The sequence below is a fragment of the Theropithecus gelada genome, chromosome 15 (assembly GCF_003255815.1).
Source record: "Theropithecus gelada isolate Dixy chromosome 15, Tgel_1.0, whole genome shotgun sequence".
NCBI lineage: Eukaryota > Metazoa > Chordata > Mammalia > Primates > Cercopithecidae > Theropithecus > Theropithecus gelada.
The window spans coordinates 30,692,683-30,715,309 of NC_037683.1; the positions used below are offsets into that span (position 1 = coordinate 30,692,683).

Sequence of the window (22,627 nt, forward strand, 5' to 3'; positions counted from 1 at the left end):
GGTGACAAAGCAGCTGTATGTAGAGGTGCCAGAAATGTTTTAAATTTTTATCAGGCTCCATATTAAAACTATATTTATATATCCCTGTCTTATACTTGCCCACCTATAAACTAGGGAAATAATAGCTTTTATTGTATATCTGCAATGTGATTATGACTGTTATATTTAAATTCTATACAAATATATGAAGTGTTGTGCATTACGTGATATGTAATGATTTAAAAGCAAAAACAGATGTTCAATACATAAGGAAAAGGAATCAGCTTTAAAATTTATAAGCTGTCTTCATTTTAGATGTCGATGAGTGTGCAGTTGGATCAGATTGTAGTGGGCATGCTTCTTGCCTGAATATAGATGGATCCTACATATGTTCATGTATTCCACCGTACACAGGAGATGGGAAAAACTGTGCAGGTAACTAATATATGTAGAACTAGAAGTTCCTCATTCCAGTCTTTTATTCAAGCACATGTTTTAAGTGTATGTTATTTCTAAGTAAGATAATAGTTTCAACTTCTAAGGGCATACAGGTAGGCAGACAAGATAAAGATCTTATAAAAGACACATCAGTAACAACTAAAAGTGCTTTAAAGTAGCATTGTGCCTCCCCCAAATTCCCAATTTCTGAGAAACAAAACTGATAGCCGACTATGCTGCTAGAATGTTGAAATGTCTACATAGTACAAGAATAATAGAGTTGATATAGAAATATAATCAGTGACCTCTCTGCCTCAATCAGAGCAAGGAAGATGCTTTATCATGTCTTTACTATCAATATCTTTCCTCTGCCTCGGTCACACAAAATTGTATCATTGAAAAAAAATAGATATCTTGCCTCCCCAAGACATCTTGCATTACGATATTTTGAAATAGCGTTGATAATACTAGATCATCTCTCAACCCATTGTTCTATTTCTTCATTTGCTGTGAGGAGTAACTCCCAGAAAACAATAAGATATCTATATAAACACACCATATAAAAAGTTCTTTATTTTAGTTATTTCATGTAATGTTATATCTGGCAAATTTTTTGATGTCACAAAATAGTTTGAGAGCAGGATTTTAATTCCCGTTTTATAATTCGCTTTATGGATTTTCCATAAGTAACTTTTCTCTGTATGTTAATATTAGGTGATATTCACTATGGAAAACAGTTTAATAAGCATCTTTGGACATACATCTTTGTGCTTACCTCTGGCTGTTTTCCTCAAAATCAGCTCATAATTGCATTTACTTTAAGAATTTATTTAAACTCCTTGACTTATGTAGCCCAAATGGCCTTTGAAAAGATTGATGCAATATATCTTCCCTTTTTGAGAAATCAAGTATTATATTCACTTTTCTTGCTCAACACTGGCCCAAACCTTGCTTTAGCCTTTTCTCCTTCCTATTATAGCAGTGGTGACTGACCCTGAATCTGTAGATGGGGAGAGCCCAGAGCCCACACTATTTGGGAAGGGAGGCTGGAAACATTCCTAATTCTGCTTTATTCAGCCTTTCCATCAACCTGACACCAAGTCAATTGCTCTGAAAAACGGTATGAAGAGGGAACAGATGAAAGAGGCTAATGCCCTTCTAAGCCACGCCCTAGCACCACCGCTACTTTCCCAATGAGAGCCTACCTTTTGGGGCCAGAAAAATTATGTATATTGTTGTTAGGCATTGCTGTTTCAAATTATTGTTGCTTCAATGCTTATTAAATGTATGTTCTGGTCTAATGTCCAATGTGTCTCTGGGCCCTCATGCATTTCCCTTCATGAGGTTTTCTCTTGTGATTTTAACAGGTCTCTTAACTATAGTGGAATTCTTTTACTGTGAGACTTTGCATGGTTCTGTGAAAGCCACTTATTGTTCCACCAAAACTGTTTGTTTCTAGAACCTATAAAATGTAAGGCTCCAGGAAATCCAGAAAATGGCTACTCCTCAGGTGACATTTATACAGTAGGTGCCGAAGTCACATTTTCATGTCAGGAAGGATACCAGTTGATGGGAGTAACCAAAATCACATGTTTGGAGTCTGGAGAATGGAATCATCTAATACCATATTGTAAAGGTATGTTTAGTAATGTTACCATGTTTATTATGTTTGGCAATCATAGAAAGGTAAGGTGTAGACATATAAAGTGTTATATCAATGTTCTTTGTATTTGAACTGAAGTATTAGGCTCATGTTTAAACATGACCCCACACACATTCCAAAAAAAAAAGAAAACAAACAAAAAAAGATCTTGAACTGCCCCTTGAGATTTCAGAGATTTTTGCACAAACAGTCTCAAAAAAGTCACATGTTTGTTTTTCCTTCATTAAGCTGTTTCCTGTGGTAAACCGGCTATTCCGGAAAATGGTTGCATTGAGGAGTTAGCATTTACCTTTGGCAGCAAAGTGACATATAGGTAAGTGTCCAATATTAAAACTGTATTATGGAAGATGTTGATGGCATGCTGGTAGTGATATAACACTGAAAGAAAGGGAGTGGGAAAATAATTCCAGAGGACATTTTTGAATTAATATGTAATTAATTGAATGATATGTAATGTGAACAAATCTTAATCCAATAATTTAATGGTAGTTATAGCTAGAATCCTTAAATAACCTGACCAGTAACCTATCATTACCTCCAGCGCCCCCCTGAGGCACGCTGAGAGTGGATGCTCCTAGCTAATGAATACTCTTGATGTCTCAGAAACAGACTAGACCACACCACTCTCAAGGCAAGGATTCCCTGTTTGTAGTTACTAACCCATGATACAAACTGAAGGCAAGCCAAATTCTTAAATCTATCCTACTTCCCTGTGGGGAAGATATACAGTATTCAATCTTGAAAAAAAATTAATTTAAAAGCATTATTTCAGTAGGAAAAAAATCAACTTTTCCAATATGTATAAATTCTTAATATTTTTTAGAGGTTTCTGGCACAGATAAAAGTATGCAAAATAAAGCAAATTATATCCTGTAATTTTCCTCTATCTTCTTTAGGTGTAATAAAGGATATACTCTGGCTGGTGATAAGGAATCATCCTGTCTTGCTAACGGTTCTTGGAGTCATTCCTCTCCTGTGTGTGAACCAGTGAAGTGTTCTAGTCCAGAAAACATAAATAATGGAAAATATGTTTTGAGTGGGCTCACCTACCTTTCTACTGCATCATATTCATGCGATACAGGATATAGGTAATGTTTGTAGACACCAACCAAGCTTTCTACAATACTGTATTACTCGCTCCCTATTTTAATTTTTTTGATACATGGTCTCACTGTGTCACTCAGGCTAGAGTGCAGGGGCACAATCTCAGCTCACTGCAATCTCCAACTCCCAGGCTCAAGCGATCCTCCCACTTCAGCCTCCCGAGTGCACAGACTACAGGTGTGCATCACTATGCTCAGCTAATTTTTGTATTTTGTAGAGATGGGGGTTTCACCATGTTGCCCAGACTAGTCTTGAACTCTTGAGCTCAAGCAGTCCACCTGCCTCAGCCTCCCAAAGTGCTTACAGGTGTGAGCCACCGTGCCTGTATTCTTTACTCAATAGGTTTCATTTATATGTGACTGGCTGACTCTAAAAACAAATCTATAAATATGAGGATGTTCTCAAATCTGTATGCTTCCTGAGGCCTACCTAGCTAATGGTAAATGCCCAAGGAAATATTCAATCTAACTATGACTCTGGGAGTCCTAGTTCAATTGCTATAAGCATTCAGACTTCAAAACATGAAAGCAAAAATTTTTTGTGAAACATAAACAAAATACCAAATAAATGCTTTTGTGATGGATTTCTTTATAAACAGCTTGCCAAGCTTATACTCAACATTGCATGGAATGTTACGAAAAAGCATGTCAAGATAAGGGGCTAGGTTCTTAATACTGTAGGAGGTTTGTGTGTGTGTGTGTGTGTGTGTGTGTGTGTGTGTGTGTGTGTTTAAACAGAAGGGACAATGGGGAAAGGCTGTGATCAGAAACATGATCAACAGGATCTGAAGTGGAACAGGTCGACTGAACAGAAAGTGGAGTGAATTAAAGCGTGCTATCAGAATCAGGTTGAAAAGAAAGGCAGATAAGCCATGGCATAGGGATGTGAGGTTTCAGTCAAAGGAAGACCAGAGGTCAGAGTCAGGGGCAGCATGGTTCAAATGCCCAGGCTCATGGCCTGGACAGTTCCCTTTGACCTTAGTTGCCCTGATTTCCTGGCTACTTAGGTGAGTGGCTTTCTTCCTGCTGGATTCTAACCAGTCTAATGAACCCCTTCTCATCTAAGTAGTCTGCTCTTCACAGGTCTGGAGTGCCTTACACAACTGCCCATAAGCAGATTCAATATTTTACTATGCACCAAGTGATTATTGTTGTTACATTGTTTTCACCCATTCATTGTTTCAAATGGTATATAACTTGTTTAGATTTCTCTTGCTTTCATATAAAGCAATCTAATATGAAGAAATGCTATTTTTGTGAACTCAAATTCCTCAAATGTCCCTTACTCTGAGTTCTTCCTGTTTTATCTCTATAGCAGCAAATCCATAGCCAATGAAAGAGTAACATCATTCTTTCCTGTAGCTTACAGGGCCCTTCCATTATTGAATGCATGGCTTCTGGCATCTGGGACAGAGCGCCACCTGCCTGTCACCTCATCTTCTGTGGAGAGCCGCCTGCCATCAAAGATGCTGTCATTACGGGGAGTAACTTCACTTTCATGAACACCGTCACTTACACTTGCAAAGAAGGGTGAGTAGAGCCTATGAAGGAAAGGATCACTGAGAGCCAGGGAAGTGGATGCTCCCGACTGCAGAGATGGGCTCCATTGGACACGAAATTTAATTTCCTGGCAGCCAAAGACAAAGAGAGCCTTATGTTTTTATTTCCTACTTGCAGAGACAGAGTATATTCTCCTGTGGAAATAGTGTTTTCCTGGAATTTGAGTAGTATATCAAATTAGACTCTCAATAATGGACAGTGGGCAATGCAGTGAAAAAAATATCTTTATAATTTTTTTTAATTTAACTTTTTTTTTTTTTTTTTTTTTTTTGAGACAGAGTCTTGCTCTATCACCTTGCCCAGGCTGGAGTGCATTGGTACAAGCTTGGCTAACTGCAGTCTCCACTTCCCAGGCGCAAGCAATTCTCATGCCTCAGCCTCCCAAATAGCTGGGACTACAGGTGCCCACCACCACACCTGGCTACTTTTTGTATTTTAATAGAGATGGGATTTCACCATGTTGCCCAGGCTGGTCTTGAACTCCTGACCTCAGGTGATCCACTCGCCTCAGCCACCCAAAGTGCTGGAATTACAGACATGAACCACCGTGCCTAGCCTTATATTGTACTATTAAAGATGCAAAAAGTACATTTAAGTGGGCTTTTGTGTATTTATATTCTGCCAAACCAAAGGCAAGACTTAAGTCATAACATAAAGATGACATATCTACAGGGAGGAAAAAAGATAATAAAGTTCAGGTTTTTACATTTCTAATGATCGTATTTAATTCAGAGATAATCTTTGGAAACCAGGAAACAAATTACAAAGGGCTTTCAGACTCATTGTCTCATTTGATCTTCACAAAAGCCCTGTGAGGGACTGAGAAGGGAAAGGCTCCCTTTGGGATGATCAATTTAGGGTCTCAATGGAGCCAATACAGTATGGAGGGGTGACTAAATCTCAGGTCGTCTGAGTTGCATTTCATTGCAATCATTGTTTTTTTCCCTATGCATCCTCAATAAATACTTTGATCAATAGGGCTTTCACACTCCAGGCTTACTACAGTTGTTTTTCACAAGCTGCCACAGCAGAGAAGTTGCCATTATCTGGATTTGTATCTCAACTCTGTTGTTCACTAACTGTGGGGCCTTGGGGAAATAGTGTGACTTCTCTGCCTTGATTGTGCTCCTGCATAAAATGAGCTCATACTTACGGATATTGTGAGAAATAAAATGATATAATACATGGCCTAACTAGAAAAAAAATCAACGAACCCAACAAACTTAGCCATTATTATGATGATTGGTGCAGTTTCTGTATTTTCATGAAAGTTGGATTTTACTTCACGGGAATAGAAAACCATTCCACTAATACGTGACTGCCAGCAGGTGGCAACAATATTTCCTTGCGAAAAGATAGTAAGAGTTAAAGACTTGCATGAATAACTGAAGCCCAAATCTTAACATCTTTAAGTGAACAAGGAATCTTTAATATCAAAATGTCAGTGCAGAAATGGCTTTGGATGGTCCCATCTACCCTGGTGGACTCACTCACATAAGAACTGCCCCTAATGAACTGCATAGGACTATTTAAAATTAGTCATTTAAAATTTGGTGAAATCTTAGCAAATATACATGTTCCAAACAACATCTTGATATTGACTACCGCTGGAGCATTTTCTGATTTAAAAAGTAATGCATGATCATCATATAAAACTAGAAAATACAAAATCTATACTTAAAAGTCACCCATGATTTTATTACCCAAAGACAAATATTGGTAATATTTTACTTCATTTTTCCTAGATTTCTGTCTTTGCATGTATTTTTGAATATTAAAGATGATGCTACATATACAGATTAATACTTTTTCCTCTTGCCTTCACAAATCATATACATCTGCACAAATTGTTCACTTAGAAGATATAGTAAGAAGAGTCTTATGTCTGGCTAATGTTGTTTATCTAAAAGTGATTTATTTGAAGAATCAATTAAGACAATTATGAAAATGATTTTAAAAATCTTTTTATTTGAATAGGATTTTTTGTTTAAAGGAATTCTATGTGAATCATCTCATGTACTTCCTTTTACAAAGATAGAGTGTGGCAGAAGAAATATTATTCCCACTTTATAGCTAAGACACGAAGGTGATGGGTCACATTCTCTCTCTCTCCCTCTCTCTCTCTCTTTAATATACTTTAAGTTCCAGGGTACACGTGCACAAAATACAGATTTGTTACATATATGTACATGTGCCATGTTGGTGTGCTGCACCCATTAACTCGTCATTTACGTTAGGAATATCTCCTAATGCTATTGCTCCCCTCCTACCCCCACCCCACAACAGGCCCCAGTGTGTGATGTTCCCCATCCTGTGTCCAAGTGTTCTCATTGTTCAATTCCGACCTATGAGTGAGAACATGCAGTGTTTGGTTTTCTGTCCTTGTGATAGTTTGCTCAGAATGGTGGTTTCCAGCTTCATCCATGTCCCTACAAAGGACATGCCCTCATCCTTTTTTATGGCTGCATAATATTCCACCCTAATTGTGATGTTAGGGTGTCAGTTTTAGATCTTACCTGATTTCTCTTGTGGGCATTTAGTGCCACATTTTCTTAATCCAGTCTGTCATTGATGGACATTTGGGTTGGTTCCAAGTCATTGCTATTGTGAATAGTGCCGCAATAAACATATGTGTGCATGTGTCTTTATAGCAGCATGATTTATAATCCTTTTGGCATATACCCAGTAATGAGATGGCTGGGTCAAATGCTATTTCTAGTTCTAGATCCTTGAGGAATCACCACACTGTTTTCCACAATGATTGAACTAGTTTACAGTCCCACCAACAATGTAAAAGTGTTCCTATTTCTCCACATCCTCTCCAACACCTGTTGTTTCCTGACTTTTTCATGATAGCCATTCCAACTGCTGTGAGATGGTATCTCATTGTGGTTTTCATTTGCATTTCTCTGATGGCGAGTGATGATGAGCATTTTTTCATGTGTCTGTTGGCTGCATAAATGTCTTCTTTTGAGAAGTGTCTGTTCCTATTCTTCACTGACTTTTTGGGGTTGTTTGATTTTTTCTTGTAAATTTAAGTTCTTTGTAGATTCTGGATATTAGCCCTTTGTCAGATGGGTAGATTGCAAAAATTTTCTCCCATTCTGTAGGTTGCCTGTTCACTCTGATGGTAGCTTCTTTTGCTGTGCAGAAGCTCTTTAGTTTAATTAGAACCCATTTGTTAATTTTGGCTTTTGTTGCCATTGCTTTTGTTGTTTTAGACATGAAGTCCTTGCCCATGCCTATGTCCCAAATGATATTGCCTAAGTTTTCTTCTAGGGTTTTTATGGTTTTAGGTCTAACATTTAAGTCTTTAATCCATTTTGAATTAATTTTTGTATAAGGTGTAAGGAAGGGATCCAGTTTCAGCTTTCTACATATGGCTCCCAGTTTTCCCAGCACCATTTATTAAATAGGGAATCTTTTAGCCATTCCTTGTTTTTGTCAGGTTTGTCAACAATCAGATGGTTGTAGATGTGTAGTATTATTTCTGAGGGCTCTGTTCTGTTCCATTGGTCTATATCTCTGTTTTGGTACCAGTACCATGCTGTTTTGGTTACTGTAGCCTTGTAGTATAGTTTGAAGTCAGGCAGAGTGATGCCTCCAACTTTGTTCTTTTGACTTAGGATTGTCTTACCAATGCGGGCTCTTTTTTGGCTCCATATGAACTTTAAAGCACTTTTTTCCAATTCTGTGAAGAAACTCATTGGTAGCTTGATGGGGATGGCATTGAATCTATAAATTACCTTGGGCAGTATGGCCATTTTCACGATATTGATTCTTCCTATCCATGAGCATGGAATATTCTTCCATTTGTTTGTGTCCTCTTTTATTTCGTTGAGCAGTGGTTTGTAGTTCTCCTTGAAGAGGTCCTTCACATCCCTTGTAAGTTGGATTCCTAGGTATTTGATTCTCTTTGAAGCAATTGTGAATGGGAGTTCATTCATGATTTTGCTCTCTGTCTGTTACTGGTGTATAGGAATGCTTGTGATTTTTGCACATTGATTTTGTATCCTGAGACTTTGATGAAGTTGCTTATCAGCTTAAGGAGATTTTGGACTGAGACAATGGGGTTTTCTAAATATACAATCATGTCATCTGCAGACAGGGACAATTTGTCTTCTTCTTTTCCTCATTGAATACCTTTTATTTCTTTCTCCTGCCTGATTGCCCTAGCCAGAACTTCCACCACAATGTTGAATAGGAGTGGTGAGAGAGGGCATTCCTGTCTTGTGCCAGTTTTCAGAGGGAATGCTTCCAGTTTTTGCCCATTCAGTATGATATTGGCTGTGGGTTTGTCATAAATAGCTCTTATTATTTTGAGATACGTTCCATCAATACCTAGCTTATTGAGAGTTTTTAGCATAAAGGGGTGTTGAATTTTATTGAAGGCCTTTTCTGCATCTATTGAGATAATCATGTGGTTTTTGTCTTTGGTTCTGTTTAGGTGATGGATTACATTTATTGATTTGCATATGTTGAACCAGCCTTGCATCCCAGGGATGAAGCCCACTTGATCATGGTGGATAAGCTTTTTGATATGCTGCTGGATTCGGTTTGCCAGTATTTTATTGAGGATTTTTGCATCCGTGTTCATCAGGGATGTTGCTCTAAAATTCTCTTTTTTTGTTGTGTCTCTGTCAGGCTTTGGTATCAGGATAATGCTGGCCTCATAAAATGAGTTAGGGAGGATTCCCTCTTTTTCTATTGTTGGGAATAGTTTCAGAAGGAATGGTATCAGCTCCTCTTTATACCTCTGGTAGAATTTGACTGTGAATCTGTCTGCTCCTGGGTTTTTTTGTTTTTGTTTTTGTTTTTTTGCTCAGTAGGCCATTAATTACTGCCTCAATTTCAGAGCCTGTTATTGGTCTATTCAGGGATTCAACTTCTTCCTGGTTTAGACTTGGGAGGGTGTATGTGTCCAGGAATTTATCCATTTCTTCTAGATTTTCTAGTTTATTTTTGTAGAAGTGTTTATAGTATTCTCTGATGGTAGTTTGTATTTCTGTAATACAAACTACCATCAACTACTATCAAAAAAAATTACTATCAAAAAAAGGGGATTGACTGTAATATCCCCTTTGTCATTTTTTATTGCATCTATTTGATTCTTCTCTCTTTTCTTCTTTATTAGTCTTCCTGGCCATCTGTCAATTTTGTTGATCTTTTCAAAAAACCAGCTCCTGGATTCACTGATTTTTTTTAAGGGTTTTTTATGTCTCTATCTCCATCAGTTCTACTCTGATCTTCGTTATTTCTTGCCTTCTGCTAGTTTTTGAATGTGTTTGCTCTTGCTTCTCTAGTTTTTTAACTGTGATGTTAGGGTGTCAGTTTTAGATCTTACCTGATTTCTCTTGTGGGCATTTAGTGCGATAAATTTCCCTCTACACACTGCTTTAAATGTGTCCCAGAGATTCTGGTATGTTGTATCTTTGTTCTCATTGGTTTCAAAGAACATCTTTATTTCTGCCTTCATTTCATTATGTACCCAGTAGTCATTCAGGAGCAGGTTGTTCAGTTTCCATGTAGTTGAGCGGTTTTGAGTGAGTTTCTTAATCCTGAGTTCTAGTTTGATTGCACTGTGGTCTGAGAGACAGTTTGTTATAATTTCTGTCCTTTTACATTTGCTGAGGAATGCTTTACTTCCAACTATGTGGTCAATTTTGGACTAAGTGCAATGTAGTACTGAGAAGAATGTATATTCTGTTGATTTGGGTTGGAGAGTTCTATAGATTTCTATTATGTCCACTTGGTGTAAAGCTGAGTTCAATTCTTGGATATCCTTGTTAACTTTCTGTCTCGTTGATCTGTCTAATGCTGACAGTGGGGTGTTAAAGTCTCTATTATTATTGTGTGGGAGTCTAAGTCTCTTTGTAAGTCTCTAAGCACTTGCTTTATGAATCTGGGTGCTCCTGTATTGGGTGCATATATATTTATGAATTGTTGAATTGATCCCTTTACCATTATGTAATGGCCTTCTTTGTCTCTTTTGATCTTTACTGGTTTAAAGTCTGTTTTATCAGAGACTAGGATTGCAACCCCTGCTTTTTTTTTTGTTTTCCATTTGCTTGGTATATCTTCCTCCATCCTTTTTTTTTTTTTTTTTTTTTTTTTGAGCCTATGTATGTCTCTGCGTGTGAGATGGGTCTCCTGAATACAGCACACTGATGGGTCTTGACTCTTTATCCAATTTGCCAGTTTGTGTCTTTTAATTGGCACATTTAGCCCATTTACATTTAAGGTTAATATTGTTATGTGTGAATTTGAGCCTATCATTTTGATGTTAGCTGGTTATTTTGCTCGTTAGTTGATGCAGTTTCTTCCTAGCATCAATGGTCTTTACAATTTGGCATGTTTTAGCAGTGGCTAGTACCGGTTGTTCCTTTCCATGTTTAGTGCTTCCTTCAGGAGCTCTTGTAAGGCAGGCCTGGTAGTGACAAAATCTCTCAGCCTTTGTTTGTCTGTAAAGGATTTTATTTCTGCTTCACTTATGAAGCTTAATTTGCCTGGATATGAAATTCTGGGTGAAAATTCTTTTCTTTAAGAATGTTGAATATTGGCCCCCACTCTCTTCTGGCTTGGAGAGCTTCTGCTGAGAGATCTGCTGTTAGTCTGATGGGCTTCCCTTTGTGGGTAACCTGACCTTTCTCTCTGGCTGCCCTTAAGATTTTTTCCTTCATTTGAACCTTGAATCTGACAATTATGTGTCTTGGAGTTGCTCTTCTCGAGGAGTATCTTTGTGGCATTCTATTTCCTGAATTTGAATGTTGGCCTGCCTTGCCAGGTTGGGGAAGTTCTCCTGGATAATATCCTGCAGAGTGTTTTCCAACTTGGTTCCATTCTCCCCATGACTTTGAAGTACACCAATTAGACATAGATTTGGTCCTTTCACATAGTCCCATATTTCTTGGAGACTTTGTTCATTTCTTTTTACTCTTTTTTCTCTAAACTTCTCTTATTGCTTCATTTCATTCATTTGATCTTCAATCACTGATACCCTTTCTTCAACTTGATTGAATCAGCTACTGAAGCTTGTGCATTTGTCATGTAGTTCTCATGCCAGGGTTTTAAGCTCCATCATGTCATTTTAGGTCTTCTCTATGCTGTTTATTCTAGTTAGCCATTCGTCTAATCTTTTTTCAAGGTTTTTAGCTTCTTTGCAATGGGTTCGAGCATCCTCCTTTAGCTCGGAGAAGTTCGTTATTACCGATTGTCTGAAGTCTTCTTCTCTCAACTTATCAAAGTCATTCTCCATCCAGCTTTGTACCGTTGCTAGCGAGGAGCTGTGTTCCTTGGAAGGGGAAGAGATGCTCAGATTTTTAGAATTTTCAGCTTTTCTGCTCTGGTTTCTCCCCATCTTTGTAGTTTTATCTACCTTTGGTCTTTGATCATAGTGACATACAGATGGGGTTTTGGTGTGGATGTGCTTTCTGTTTGTTTGTTTTCCTTCTAACAGTGAGGACCCTCAGCTGCAGGTCTGTTGGAGTTTGCTGGAGGTCCACTCCAGACACTGTTTGCCTGGGTATCACTAGTGGAGGCTGCAGAATAGCAAATATTGCAGAACGGTAAATGTTGCTGCCTGATCCTTCCCTCTGGCAGCTTCATCTCAGAGGGGCACCTGGCTGTATGAGGTGTCAGTTGGCCCCTACTGGGAGGTGTCTCCCAGTTAGGCTACTCAGGGGTCAGGGACCCACTTGAGGAGGCAGTCTGTCCATTCTCAGATCTCAAACTCCATGCTGGGAGAGCCACTCCTCTCTTCAAAGCTGTCAGACAGGGATGTTTAAGTCTGCAGAGGTTTCTGCTGCCTTTTGTTCAGCTATGCCCTGTCCCCAGAGGTGGAGTCTACAGAGGCAGGCAGTCTTCCTTGAGCTGTGGTGAGCTCCACCCAGTTTGAGCTTCCTGATCGCTTTGTGTACCTACTCAAGCTTCAGCAATGGCAGGTGCCCGTCCCCCAACCTCGCTGCCACCTTGCAGTTTGATCTCAGACTGCTGTGCTAGCAGTGAGCGAGGCTCCGTGGGTGTGGGACCCTCCCAGCCAGGCGTGGGATATAATCTCCTGGTGTGCCGTTTGCTAAAACCATTGGAAAAGCACAGTATTAGGGTGGGAGTGTCCCAATTTTCCAGGTACAGTCTGTCACAGCTTCCCTTGGCTAGAAAAGGGAATTCCCCAACCCCTTGCACTTCCCAGGTGAGGTGATGCCCTGCCCTGCTTTGGCTCACAATCCATGGACAAACCCCAGTGCGATGAACCTGGTACCTCAGTTGGAAATGCAGAAATCACCCATCTTCTGCATCGATCACACTGAGAGCTGTAGACTGGAGCTGTTCCTATTTGGCCATCTTGGAACCGCTCCGGGTCACATTCTCTTACAGGCCTGTTTGTTCTATGCGAGTTCATAGTCTGCAGAACCTTTTTCTGTCATTGAAAAGATGGAATCAAATCTGCCCATCTAAATTATGTAATTGTTAAAGGGTATGAGACCATTTTTATAAAACTGTGTTTTTTATATATATGAAGTATGATGTAAATATGGCTTTATTATTGTTTTCTGTGTCATTATTAGCATATAAAGTGATGACATTTCAATAATATATGGGGAAGCTATCTGAGCTAGCTAATCAAATTAATATGAAGTACACATAGTCACAAATTACTACCACATGTCATCTTTTTCTGAAAGGAAAAAAAGTCAATAACTATTAGGAGACAGTTTCATTTTTCTGAAATTAAAACTTTTGATGAGAAGAAAAATGATGCCCCTTTAATATGCATTTTGCCCTTTTTGGGGTGCTCTGAAAGTGGCCAGACTGGAAGGAAAGCCTCGGTCTTGTTCATGTCTTCTGGTCAAATTTTTAACAAAACATTTGAAATATATAGAAATGCAAAAATAAGGCTGGACACAGTGGCTCATGCCTGTAATCCCAACACTTTGGGAGGCCAAGGTAGGTGGATCACTTGAGGTCAGGAATTCAAGACCAGCCTGACCAACATGGTGAAATCCTGTCTCCACTAGAAAGACAAAATTAGCTGGGTGTGGTGGTGCATGCATGTAATCCCAGCTACTTGGGAGGCTGAGGCAGGAGAATTGCTTGAACCTGGGAGGTGGAGGTTGCAGTTAGCTGAGATCACACCATTGCATTCCAGCCTAGGCAACAAGAATAAAACTGTCTAAAAACAAAACAAAAATGCAAAAAATAAAATTCTCTCTATTTAAAATTACCCATGTATCCACTGCTGAGATAAAAGTGCATATTAAATTCTTGTCATCATTACCTTAGATCTCTATTTATAAAAGAAACAAAATATTACAAATATAATTAGAAGCCATTCCCATCACTCTTCTGCGCTTCTCAAAGTAACAAATGTGGATATTTGTCTTTATTAAATACATATTCCCCCATAAACAAATATCCTATTGATTCATGTATTTTAATTTTTGCATATATTACTTCATATTCTAAACATCCTTTTGAAGCTTTGATTTTCACTTAATCTTATCTTTTTTTACATTTATCCCTCTTGATACATGTAAATCAACTGAATTTATTTTCACTGATACATAGTATTTTCTTGTGAGAATGAGCTGTCTCTAAATTACCATCTTCCTTACTGGTAGAGGGTTAATTTATTTACTTTGTTTGAATACAAGTACCGAAGTAAATATTCTTGTATATGTTTCCTGGCACACATATAAAAGAATATCTCTGACCTAGACACGAAGAGTTGGAATTGTCCAGTCATGGAAGATGCACATTTTTAACTTTACAGGGTAGTACCAAATGCTCCCAGAAGTGACCATACCAGTTAACACTCTAAAAAGTAATGTGTGCGAGAGCTTCCCTAGCTCCACATCTTTGCCTACAATGGTGTTTATCACAGTTGATTCTTCTTTCCAATTTCATCATTCTTTAAGGTTGTTCCATTGTTTCTTCCCAAAAATTACTTGAACACTATAAACACTTCTCAAATTGTAATTCAACTGGGTATACAACCTTCCAAAGGGTTATTGAAAGTGCATGTTTCTTATTCTAGGAATGAATTTTTTGTGTCTCTTTCCCATTTTGTTTTTCATATTGACTTATATTTTCAGGAAACCAATCCCTTTTTTATTACATGAGTTGCAGAGATATTCTCCTTATCTGTGGCTTCCTTTTTGCTCTATGGTGTCTTTTGTCATGGAATTTTTTTATTTTAATAAGCCAATTTATCAGTTGTTTCCTTTAGAATTCTTTAGGGTTTTTTGTCAGGTTTAAGACATTTTTCCATACCCTAAGATCATAATATTTCTGCGTTCTTCCTGAACAAATTGAAGACTTTAGAAAGCATTAACTTCTATGAGCACTCCCATCTTAAATGTCTTATCACTATCTACATTTTATTTCCCTTTTATCTTACAGCTTTCCAAATCACTTTTTATTATTAATTAATTTATTTATTTTTAATATTATTATACCTTAAGTTCTAGGGTACATGTGCACAATGTGCAGGTTTGTTACATATGTATACATGTGACATGTTGGTTTGCTGTACCCATTAAATCGTCATTTATATTAGGTATATCTCCTAATGCAATCCCTCGCCCTGTCCCCTCCCCACAATAGGGCCTGGTGTGTGATGTTCCCCTTCCTGTGTCCAAGTGATCTCATTGTTCAATTCCGACCTATGAGTGAGAATATGTGGTGTTTGGTTTTCTGTTCTTGTGATAGTTTGCTGAGAATGATGGTTTCCAGATGCATCCAAGTCCCTACAAAGGACACAGACTCATCCTTTTTTATGGCTGCATAGTATTCCATGGTGTATATGTGCCACACTTTCTTAATCCAGTCTGTCACTGATGGACATTTGGGTTGATGCTAAGTCTTTGCTTGTGTGCTGCAATAAACATATGTGTGCATGTGTCTTTATAGCCGCATGATTTATAATCCTTTGGGTATATACGCAGTAATGGGATGGCTGGGTCAAATGGTATTTCTAGTTCTGGATCCTTGAGGAATCACCACACTGTTTTCCACAATGGTTGAACTAGTTATCACTCCCACCAACAGTGTAAAAATGTTCCTATTTCTCCATATCCTCTCCAGCACATGTTGTTTCCTGATTTTTTAATGATTGCCATTCTAAGTGGTGTGAGATGGTATCTCATTGTGGTTTTGATTTGCATTTCTTTGATGGCGAGTGATGATGAGCATTTTTTCATGTGTCTGTTGGCTGTATGAATGTCTTCTTTTGAGAAGTGTCTGTTCATATCCTTTGCCCACTTTTTGATGGGGTTGTTTGCTTTTCTTTTTTTGGTAAATTTGTTTGAGTTCTTTGTAGGTTCTGGATATTAGCCCTTTGTCAGATGAGTAGATTGCAAACATTTTCTCCCATTCTGTAGGTTGCCTGTTCACTCTGATGGTAGTTTCTTTTGCTGTGCAGAAGCTCTTTGGTTTAATTAGATCCCATTTGTCAATTTTGGCTTTTGTTGCTGTTGCTTTTGGTGTTTTAGACATGAAGTCCTTGCCCATGCCTATGTCCTGAATGGTATTACCTAGGTTTTCTTCTAGGGTTTTTATGGTTTTAGGTCTAACATTTAAGTCTCTAATCCATCTTGAATTAATTTTCATATAAGGAGTAAGGAAAGGATCCAGTTTCAGCTTTCTCCTTATGGCTAGCCAATTTTCCCAGCACCATTTATTAAATAGGGAATCCTTTGCCCATTTCTTGTTTTTCTCAGGTTTGTCAAAGATCAGATGGCTGTAGACGTGTGGTATTATTTCTGAGGGCTCTGTTCTGTTCCATTGGTCTACATCTCTGTTTTGGTACCAGTACCATGCTGTTTTGGTTACTGTAGCCTTGTAGTATAGTTTGAAGTCAGGTAGAGTGATGCCTCCAGCTTTGTTCTTTTGACTTAGGATTGTCTTGGCAATGTGGGCTCTTTTTTGGTTCCATATGAACTTTAAAGCAGTTTTTTGCAATTCTGTGAAGAAAGTCATTGGTAGCTTAATGGGGATGGCATTGAATCTATAAATTACCTTGGGCAGTATGGCCATTTTCATGATATTGATTCTTCCTATCCATGAGCATGGTATGTTCTTCCATTTGTTTGTGTCCTCGTTTATTTCACTGAGCAGTGGTTTGTAATTCTCCTGGAAGAGGTCCTTTACATCCCTTGTAAGTTGGATTCCAAGGTATTTTATTCTCTTTGAAGCTATTGTGAATGGGAGTTCATTCATGATTTGGCTCTCTGTTTGTCTGTTACTGGTGTGTAAGAATGCTTGTAATTTTTGCACATTGATTTTGTATCCTGAGACTTTGCTGAAGTTGCTAATCAGCTTAAGGAGATTTGGGGCTGAGACAATGGGGTTTTCTAAATATACAATCATGTCATCTGCAAAGAGGGACAATTTGACTTCTTCTTTTCCTAACTGAATACCCTTGATTTCTTTCTCTTGCCTGATTGCCCTAGCCAGAACTTCCAACACTATGTTGAATAGGAGTGGTGAAAGAAGGCATCCCTGTCTTGTGCCAGTTTTCAAAGGGAATGCTTCCAGTTTTTTCCCCATTCAGAATATTGTCTCTGGGTTTGTCATAAATAGCTCCTATTATTTTGAGATATGTTCCATCAATACCGAATTTATTGAGAGTTTTTAGCTAAAGGGCTGTAGAATTCTGTCAAAGGCCTTTTCTGCATCTATTGAGATAATCATGTGGTTTTTGCCTTTGGTTCTGTTTATATGCTGGATTAAGTTTATTGATTTGCGTATGTTGAACCAGCCTTGCATCCCAGGGATGAAGCCCACTTGATCATGGTGGATAAGCTTTTTGATGTGCTGCTGGATTTGGTTTGCCAGTATTTTATTGAGGACGTTTGCATCGGTGTTCATCAGGGATGTTGGTCTAAAATTCTCTTTTTTTGTTGTGTCTCTGTCAGGCTTTGGTATCAGGATAATGCTGGCCTCATAAAATGAGTTAGGGAGGATTCCCTCTTTTTCTATTGATTGGAATAGTTTCAGAAAGAATGGTACCAAATCCTCCTTGTACCTCTAGTAGAATTCGGCTGTGAATCCGTCTGGTCCTGGACTTTTTTGGTTGGTAGGCTATCAATTAGTGCCTCAATTTCAGAGCCTGCTATTGGTCTATTCAGGGATTCAGCTTCTTCCTGGTTTAGTCTTGGGAGAGTGTAAGTGTCCAGGAAATTATCCATTTCTTCTAGGTTTTCTGGTTTATTTGCATAGAGGTGTTTACAGTATTCTCTGATGGTAGTTTGTATTTCTGTGGGGTCAGTGGTGATATCCCCTTTATCATTTTTTATTGTGTCTATTTGATTCTTCTCTCTTTTCTTCTTTATTAGTCTTGCTAGCAGTCTATCAATTTTGTTGATCTTTTCAAAAAACTAGCTCCTGGATTCATTGATTTTTTGGAGGATTTTTTGCGTCTCTATCTCCTTCAGTTCTGCTCTGATCTTAGTTATTTCTTGCCTTCTGCTAGCTTTTGAATGTGTTTGCTCTTGCTTCTCTAGTTCTTTTAATTGTGATGTTAGGGTATCAGTTTTAGATCTCTCCTGCTTTCTCTTGCGGGCATTTAGTGCTGTAAATTTCCTTCTACACACTGCTTTAAATATGTCCCAGAGATTCTGGTATGTTGTATCTTTGTTCTCATTGGTTTCAAAGAACATCTTTATTTCTGCCTTCATTTCATTATGTACCCAGTAGTCATTCAGGAGCAGGTTGTTCAGTTTCCATGTAGTTGAGCGGTTTTGAGTGAGTTTCTTAATCCTGAGTTCTAGTTTGATTGCACTGTGGTCTGAGAGACAGTTTGTTATAATTTCTGTTCTTTTACATTTGCTGAGGAGTGCTTTACTTCCAACTATGTGGTCAATTTTGGAATAACTGTGATGTGGTACTGAGTAGAATGTATATTCTGTTGATTTGGGTTGGAGAGTTCTGTAGATATCTATTAGGTCTGCTTGGTGCAGAGTTGAGTTCATTTCCTGGATATTCTTGTTAACTTTCTGTCTCGTTGATCTGTCTAATGTTGACAGTGGGGTGTTAAAGTCTCCCATTATTATTGTATGGGAGTCTAAGTCTCTTTGTAAGTCTCTAAGCACTTGCTTTATGAATCTGGGTGCTCCTGTATTGGGTGCATATATATTTAGGATAGTTAGCTCTTCCTGATGAATTGATCCCTTTACCATTATGTAATGGCCTTCTTTGTCTCTTTTGATCTTTGATGGTTTAAAGTCTGTTTTATCAGAGACTAGGATTGCAACCCCTGCCTTTTTTTGTTTTCCATTTGCTTGGTAGATCTTCCTCCATCCCATTATTTTGAGCCTATGTATGTCTCTGCATGTGAGATGGGTCTCCTGAATACAGAAAACTGAAGGGTCTTGACTCTTTATCCAGTTTGCCAGTCTGTGTCTTTTAATTGGACCATTTAGTCCATTTATATTTAAGGTTAATATTGTTATGTGTGAACTTGATCCTGTCATTATGATATTACCTGGTTATTTTGCTCGTTAGTTGATGCAGTTTCTTCCTAGCATCGATGGTCTTTACATTTTGGCATGTTTTAGCAGTGGTTGGTACCAGTTGTTCCTTTCCATGTTTAGTGCTTCCTTCAGGATCTCTTGTAGGGCAGGCCTGGTGGTGACAAAATCTCTAAGCATTTGCTTGTCTGTAAAGGATTTTATTTCTCCTTCACTTATGAAACTTAGTTTGGCTGGATATGAAATTCTGGGTTGAAAATTCTTTCCTTTAAGAATGTTGAATATTGGCCCCCACTCTCTTCTGGCTTGGAGAGTTTCTGCTGAGAGATCTGCTGTTAGTCTGATGGGCTTCCTTTTGTGGGTAACCCCGACCTTTCTCTCTGGCTACCCTTAACATTTTTTCCTTCATTTCAACTTTAGTGAATCTGACAATTATGTGTCTTGGAGTTGCTCTTCTTGAGGAGTATCTTTGTGGCATTCTCTGTATTTCCCGAATTTGAATGTTTGCCTGCCTTACTGGGTTGGGGAAGTTCTCCTGGATGATATCCTGCAGAGTGTTTTCCAACTTGGTTCCATTTTCCCCATCACTTTCAGGCACAGCAATCAGACATAGATTTGGTCTTTTCACATAATTCCATATATCTTGGAGGCTTTGTTCATTTCTTCTTGCTCTTTTTTCTCTACATTTCTCTTCTCACTTCATTTCATTCATTTGATCTTCAATCACTGATAATCTTTCTTCCATTGATCGAGTCAGTTACTGAAGCTTGTGCATTTGTCACGTAGTTCTCGTGTCATGGTTTTCATCTCTATCTGTTCTTTTAAGATCTTCTCTGCATTGATTATTCTAGTTATCCATTTATCCATTCTTTTTTCAAGGTTTTTAGTGTCTTTGCGCTTCTTACATAGTTCCTCCTTTAGCTCTGAGAAGTTTGATTGACTGAAGACCTCTCTCAACTCATCAAAGTCATTCTCCATCCAGCTTTGTTATGTTGCTGATGATGAGCTGCGTTCCTTTGGAGGGGGAGATACACTCTGAGTTTTTGAATTTCCAGCTTTTCTGCACTGCTTTTTCCCCATCTTTGTGGTTTTATCTGCCTTTGATCTTTGATGATGGTGATGTACTGATGAGTTTTGGTGTGGGTGTCCTGTTTGTTAGTTTTCCTTCTAACAGTCAGGACCCTCCGCTGCAGGTCTGTTGGAGTTTGCTTGAGGTCTACTCCAGACCCTGTTTGCCTGGGTATCAGCAGCGGAGGCTGAAGAAGATAGAATATTGCTGAACAGTGAGTTTTGCTGATTCTTGCTCTGGAAGCTTTGTCTCAGGGTGTACCCAGCTGTATGAGGTGTGATGTGTTGGTCTGCACCTAGTAGTGGGGGATGTCTCCAAGTTAGGCTACTCAGGGGTCAGGGACCCACTTGAGCCGGCAGTCTGTCCGTTCTCAGATCTCAACCTCCATGCTGGGAGAACCACTGCTTTCTTCAAAGCTATCAGACAGGGGCTTTTACATCTGCAGAGGTTTCTGCTGCTTTTTGTTTAGCTATGCCCTGTCCCCAGAGGTGGAGTCTACAGAGTCAGGCAGGCCTCCTTGAGCTGTGGTGGGCTCCACCCAATTCGAGCTTCCTGGCGGCTTTGTTTATCTACTTAAGCCTCAGCAATGGCCAGCCTCGCTACCACCTTGAAGTTAGATCTCCGGCTGCTGTGCTAGTAATGAGGGAGGCTCCATGGGTGTGGGACCCTCTGGGCCAGGTGTGGGATATAATCTCCTAATGTGCCGTTTGCTAAGACCCTTGGTAAAGCACAGTATTAGGGTGGGAGTTACCTGATTTTCCAGGTGTTGTTTGTCTCAATTTCCCTTGGCTAGGAAAAGGAATTCCCTTCCCCCTTGCACTTCCCAAGTGAGGCGATGCCTTGCCTTGCTTCAGCTCTCGCTGGTCCGGCTGCACCTGTGGACCAGCATCAACTGTCTGACACGCCCCAGTGAGATGAACCCGGTACCTCAGTTGAAAATGCAGAAATATCACCCATCTTCTGTGTCGCTCACGCTGGGAGCTGGAGGCTGGAGCTGTTCCTATTTGGTCATCTTGGCAGAGGGGGCCCAAATCACTTTTTAAATTCAGTCACTGCTTATTTATATTCATTTACATGTCTATTAATTTTTTCACCACTGTTTCTTTTTGCATCACACTCCTTCCATTTGGGTTTAATGTTTCTACTTACTGAAGATGCTCTTTGCATCTTTTCTAGCAAGAGTCATGAATTATACAGTCTTTGTCAGAAACTAATAGTATTTTGCCCTTGCTCTTGAATTGTAGTTTAGCTGAGTGTACAAATCTACACTGACAATTTTTTCCATAAGTATTTTGAAGCTATTATTCCATTGCCTTATGATTCTAATGTTGCTATTGAGAATTCAATTATGAGTCTAATTTAGAGATCCTCAGTCAAGGACAATATTGCCCTCCAAGGATATTTGACAATGTCTGGAGATATTTTGGGTTGTCACAACTGGGGGGAAGATGCTACTAGCATCTGATGGTTAGAATCCAGGAAAAATGCTAAATATCCTACAATGCACAGAACAGTCCTCCACAACTAAGAATTATCTGGTTCACAATGTCAGTAGTGCTGAGATTGAGAAACTCTGGTCAAATTATTGTTTCTGTATGAGTAATATGTTTTCTCTTTGGTTACTTTTTTAAAACTTGTCTTTGTTGTTTTAGTGTTTCGCTATGAGATGACTACAGTGTATTTATTGTCATTCATCCTGTTTGGGACTCATTGTACTTCTTACATCTGAGAATTTATATCTTTCACCAATTTTAGAATATTCTCAGTCATTTTCACTGCAAATATTTTGTTTCTCGCTTTCTGTTTTCTATCTTTATGGATGTTTTATTAGATATATGTTCGGCCTTTTCATTATATTTTTTGTGTTAATCTGTCACATTTTTCATCTCTTTCAAAACCTATTACATTTGGATAATTTCCTCACATATCTCTTCCAGTTCACTGATTTTTCTTCTAATATCTGTAGTCTGTTTTTGAATATGTCCATTGTTTTTAATTTTTATGTTCCACATTTTTATTTCCAGAATTTCTATTTACTTTTTCAAACATTTCTTTTTTTATAGTCACTTTTAATAGAATTTTGAGTCTTTCTTTTGTCCTTATTTCAACATACTTATTTCATACTATTTTTTATATTTTAGAACTTATTTCTATTATCTCATTTATCGGTGCTCTAACTTTGCAGTTTTTTCTGTCTGCTGACCCATTTGTGATAGAAAACATGTTTGTGTGTGTTATGATTTCAGATTGTGCCCTTATAGTAAACAGCGCTTGTTTTATCTATGGCAACCCCTTATTTTCTAAGTATGTAGATTTTTTTCTACCAGGTGTCTCAGGAGTATCACTA

General features: G+C 38.5%; 1 protein-coding gene across 1 annotated transcript in view; it reads left to right on the forward strand.

The window, feature by feature from the left end:
• Positions 1–22,627, forward strand: part of SVEP1 (sushi, von Willebrand factor type A, EGF and pentraxin domain containing 1) — a 228,356-nt gene that overhangs the window by 154,937 nt on the left and 50,792 nt on the right. Inside the window, exons 32-36 of the mRNA XM_025359181.1 lie at positions 295–414; positions 1,877–2,053; positions 2,309–2,393; positions 2,977–3,168; positions 4,546–4,713. Of these exons, the coding sequence (XP_025214966.1) occupies positions 295–414; positions 1,877–2,053; positions 2,309–2,393; positions 2,977–3,168; positions 4,546–4,713 (742 nt within the window). The remainder of the gene's footprint in view (positions 1–294; positions 415–1,876; positions 2,054–2,308; positions 2,394–2,976; positions 3,169–4,545; positions 4,714–22,627) is intronic.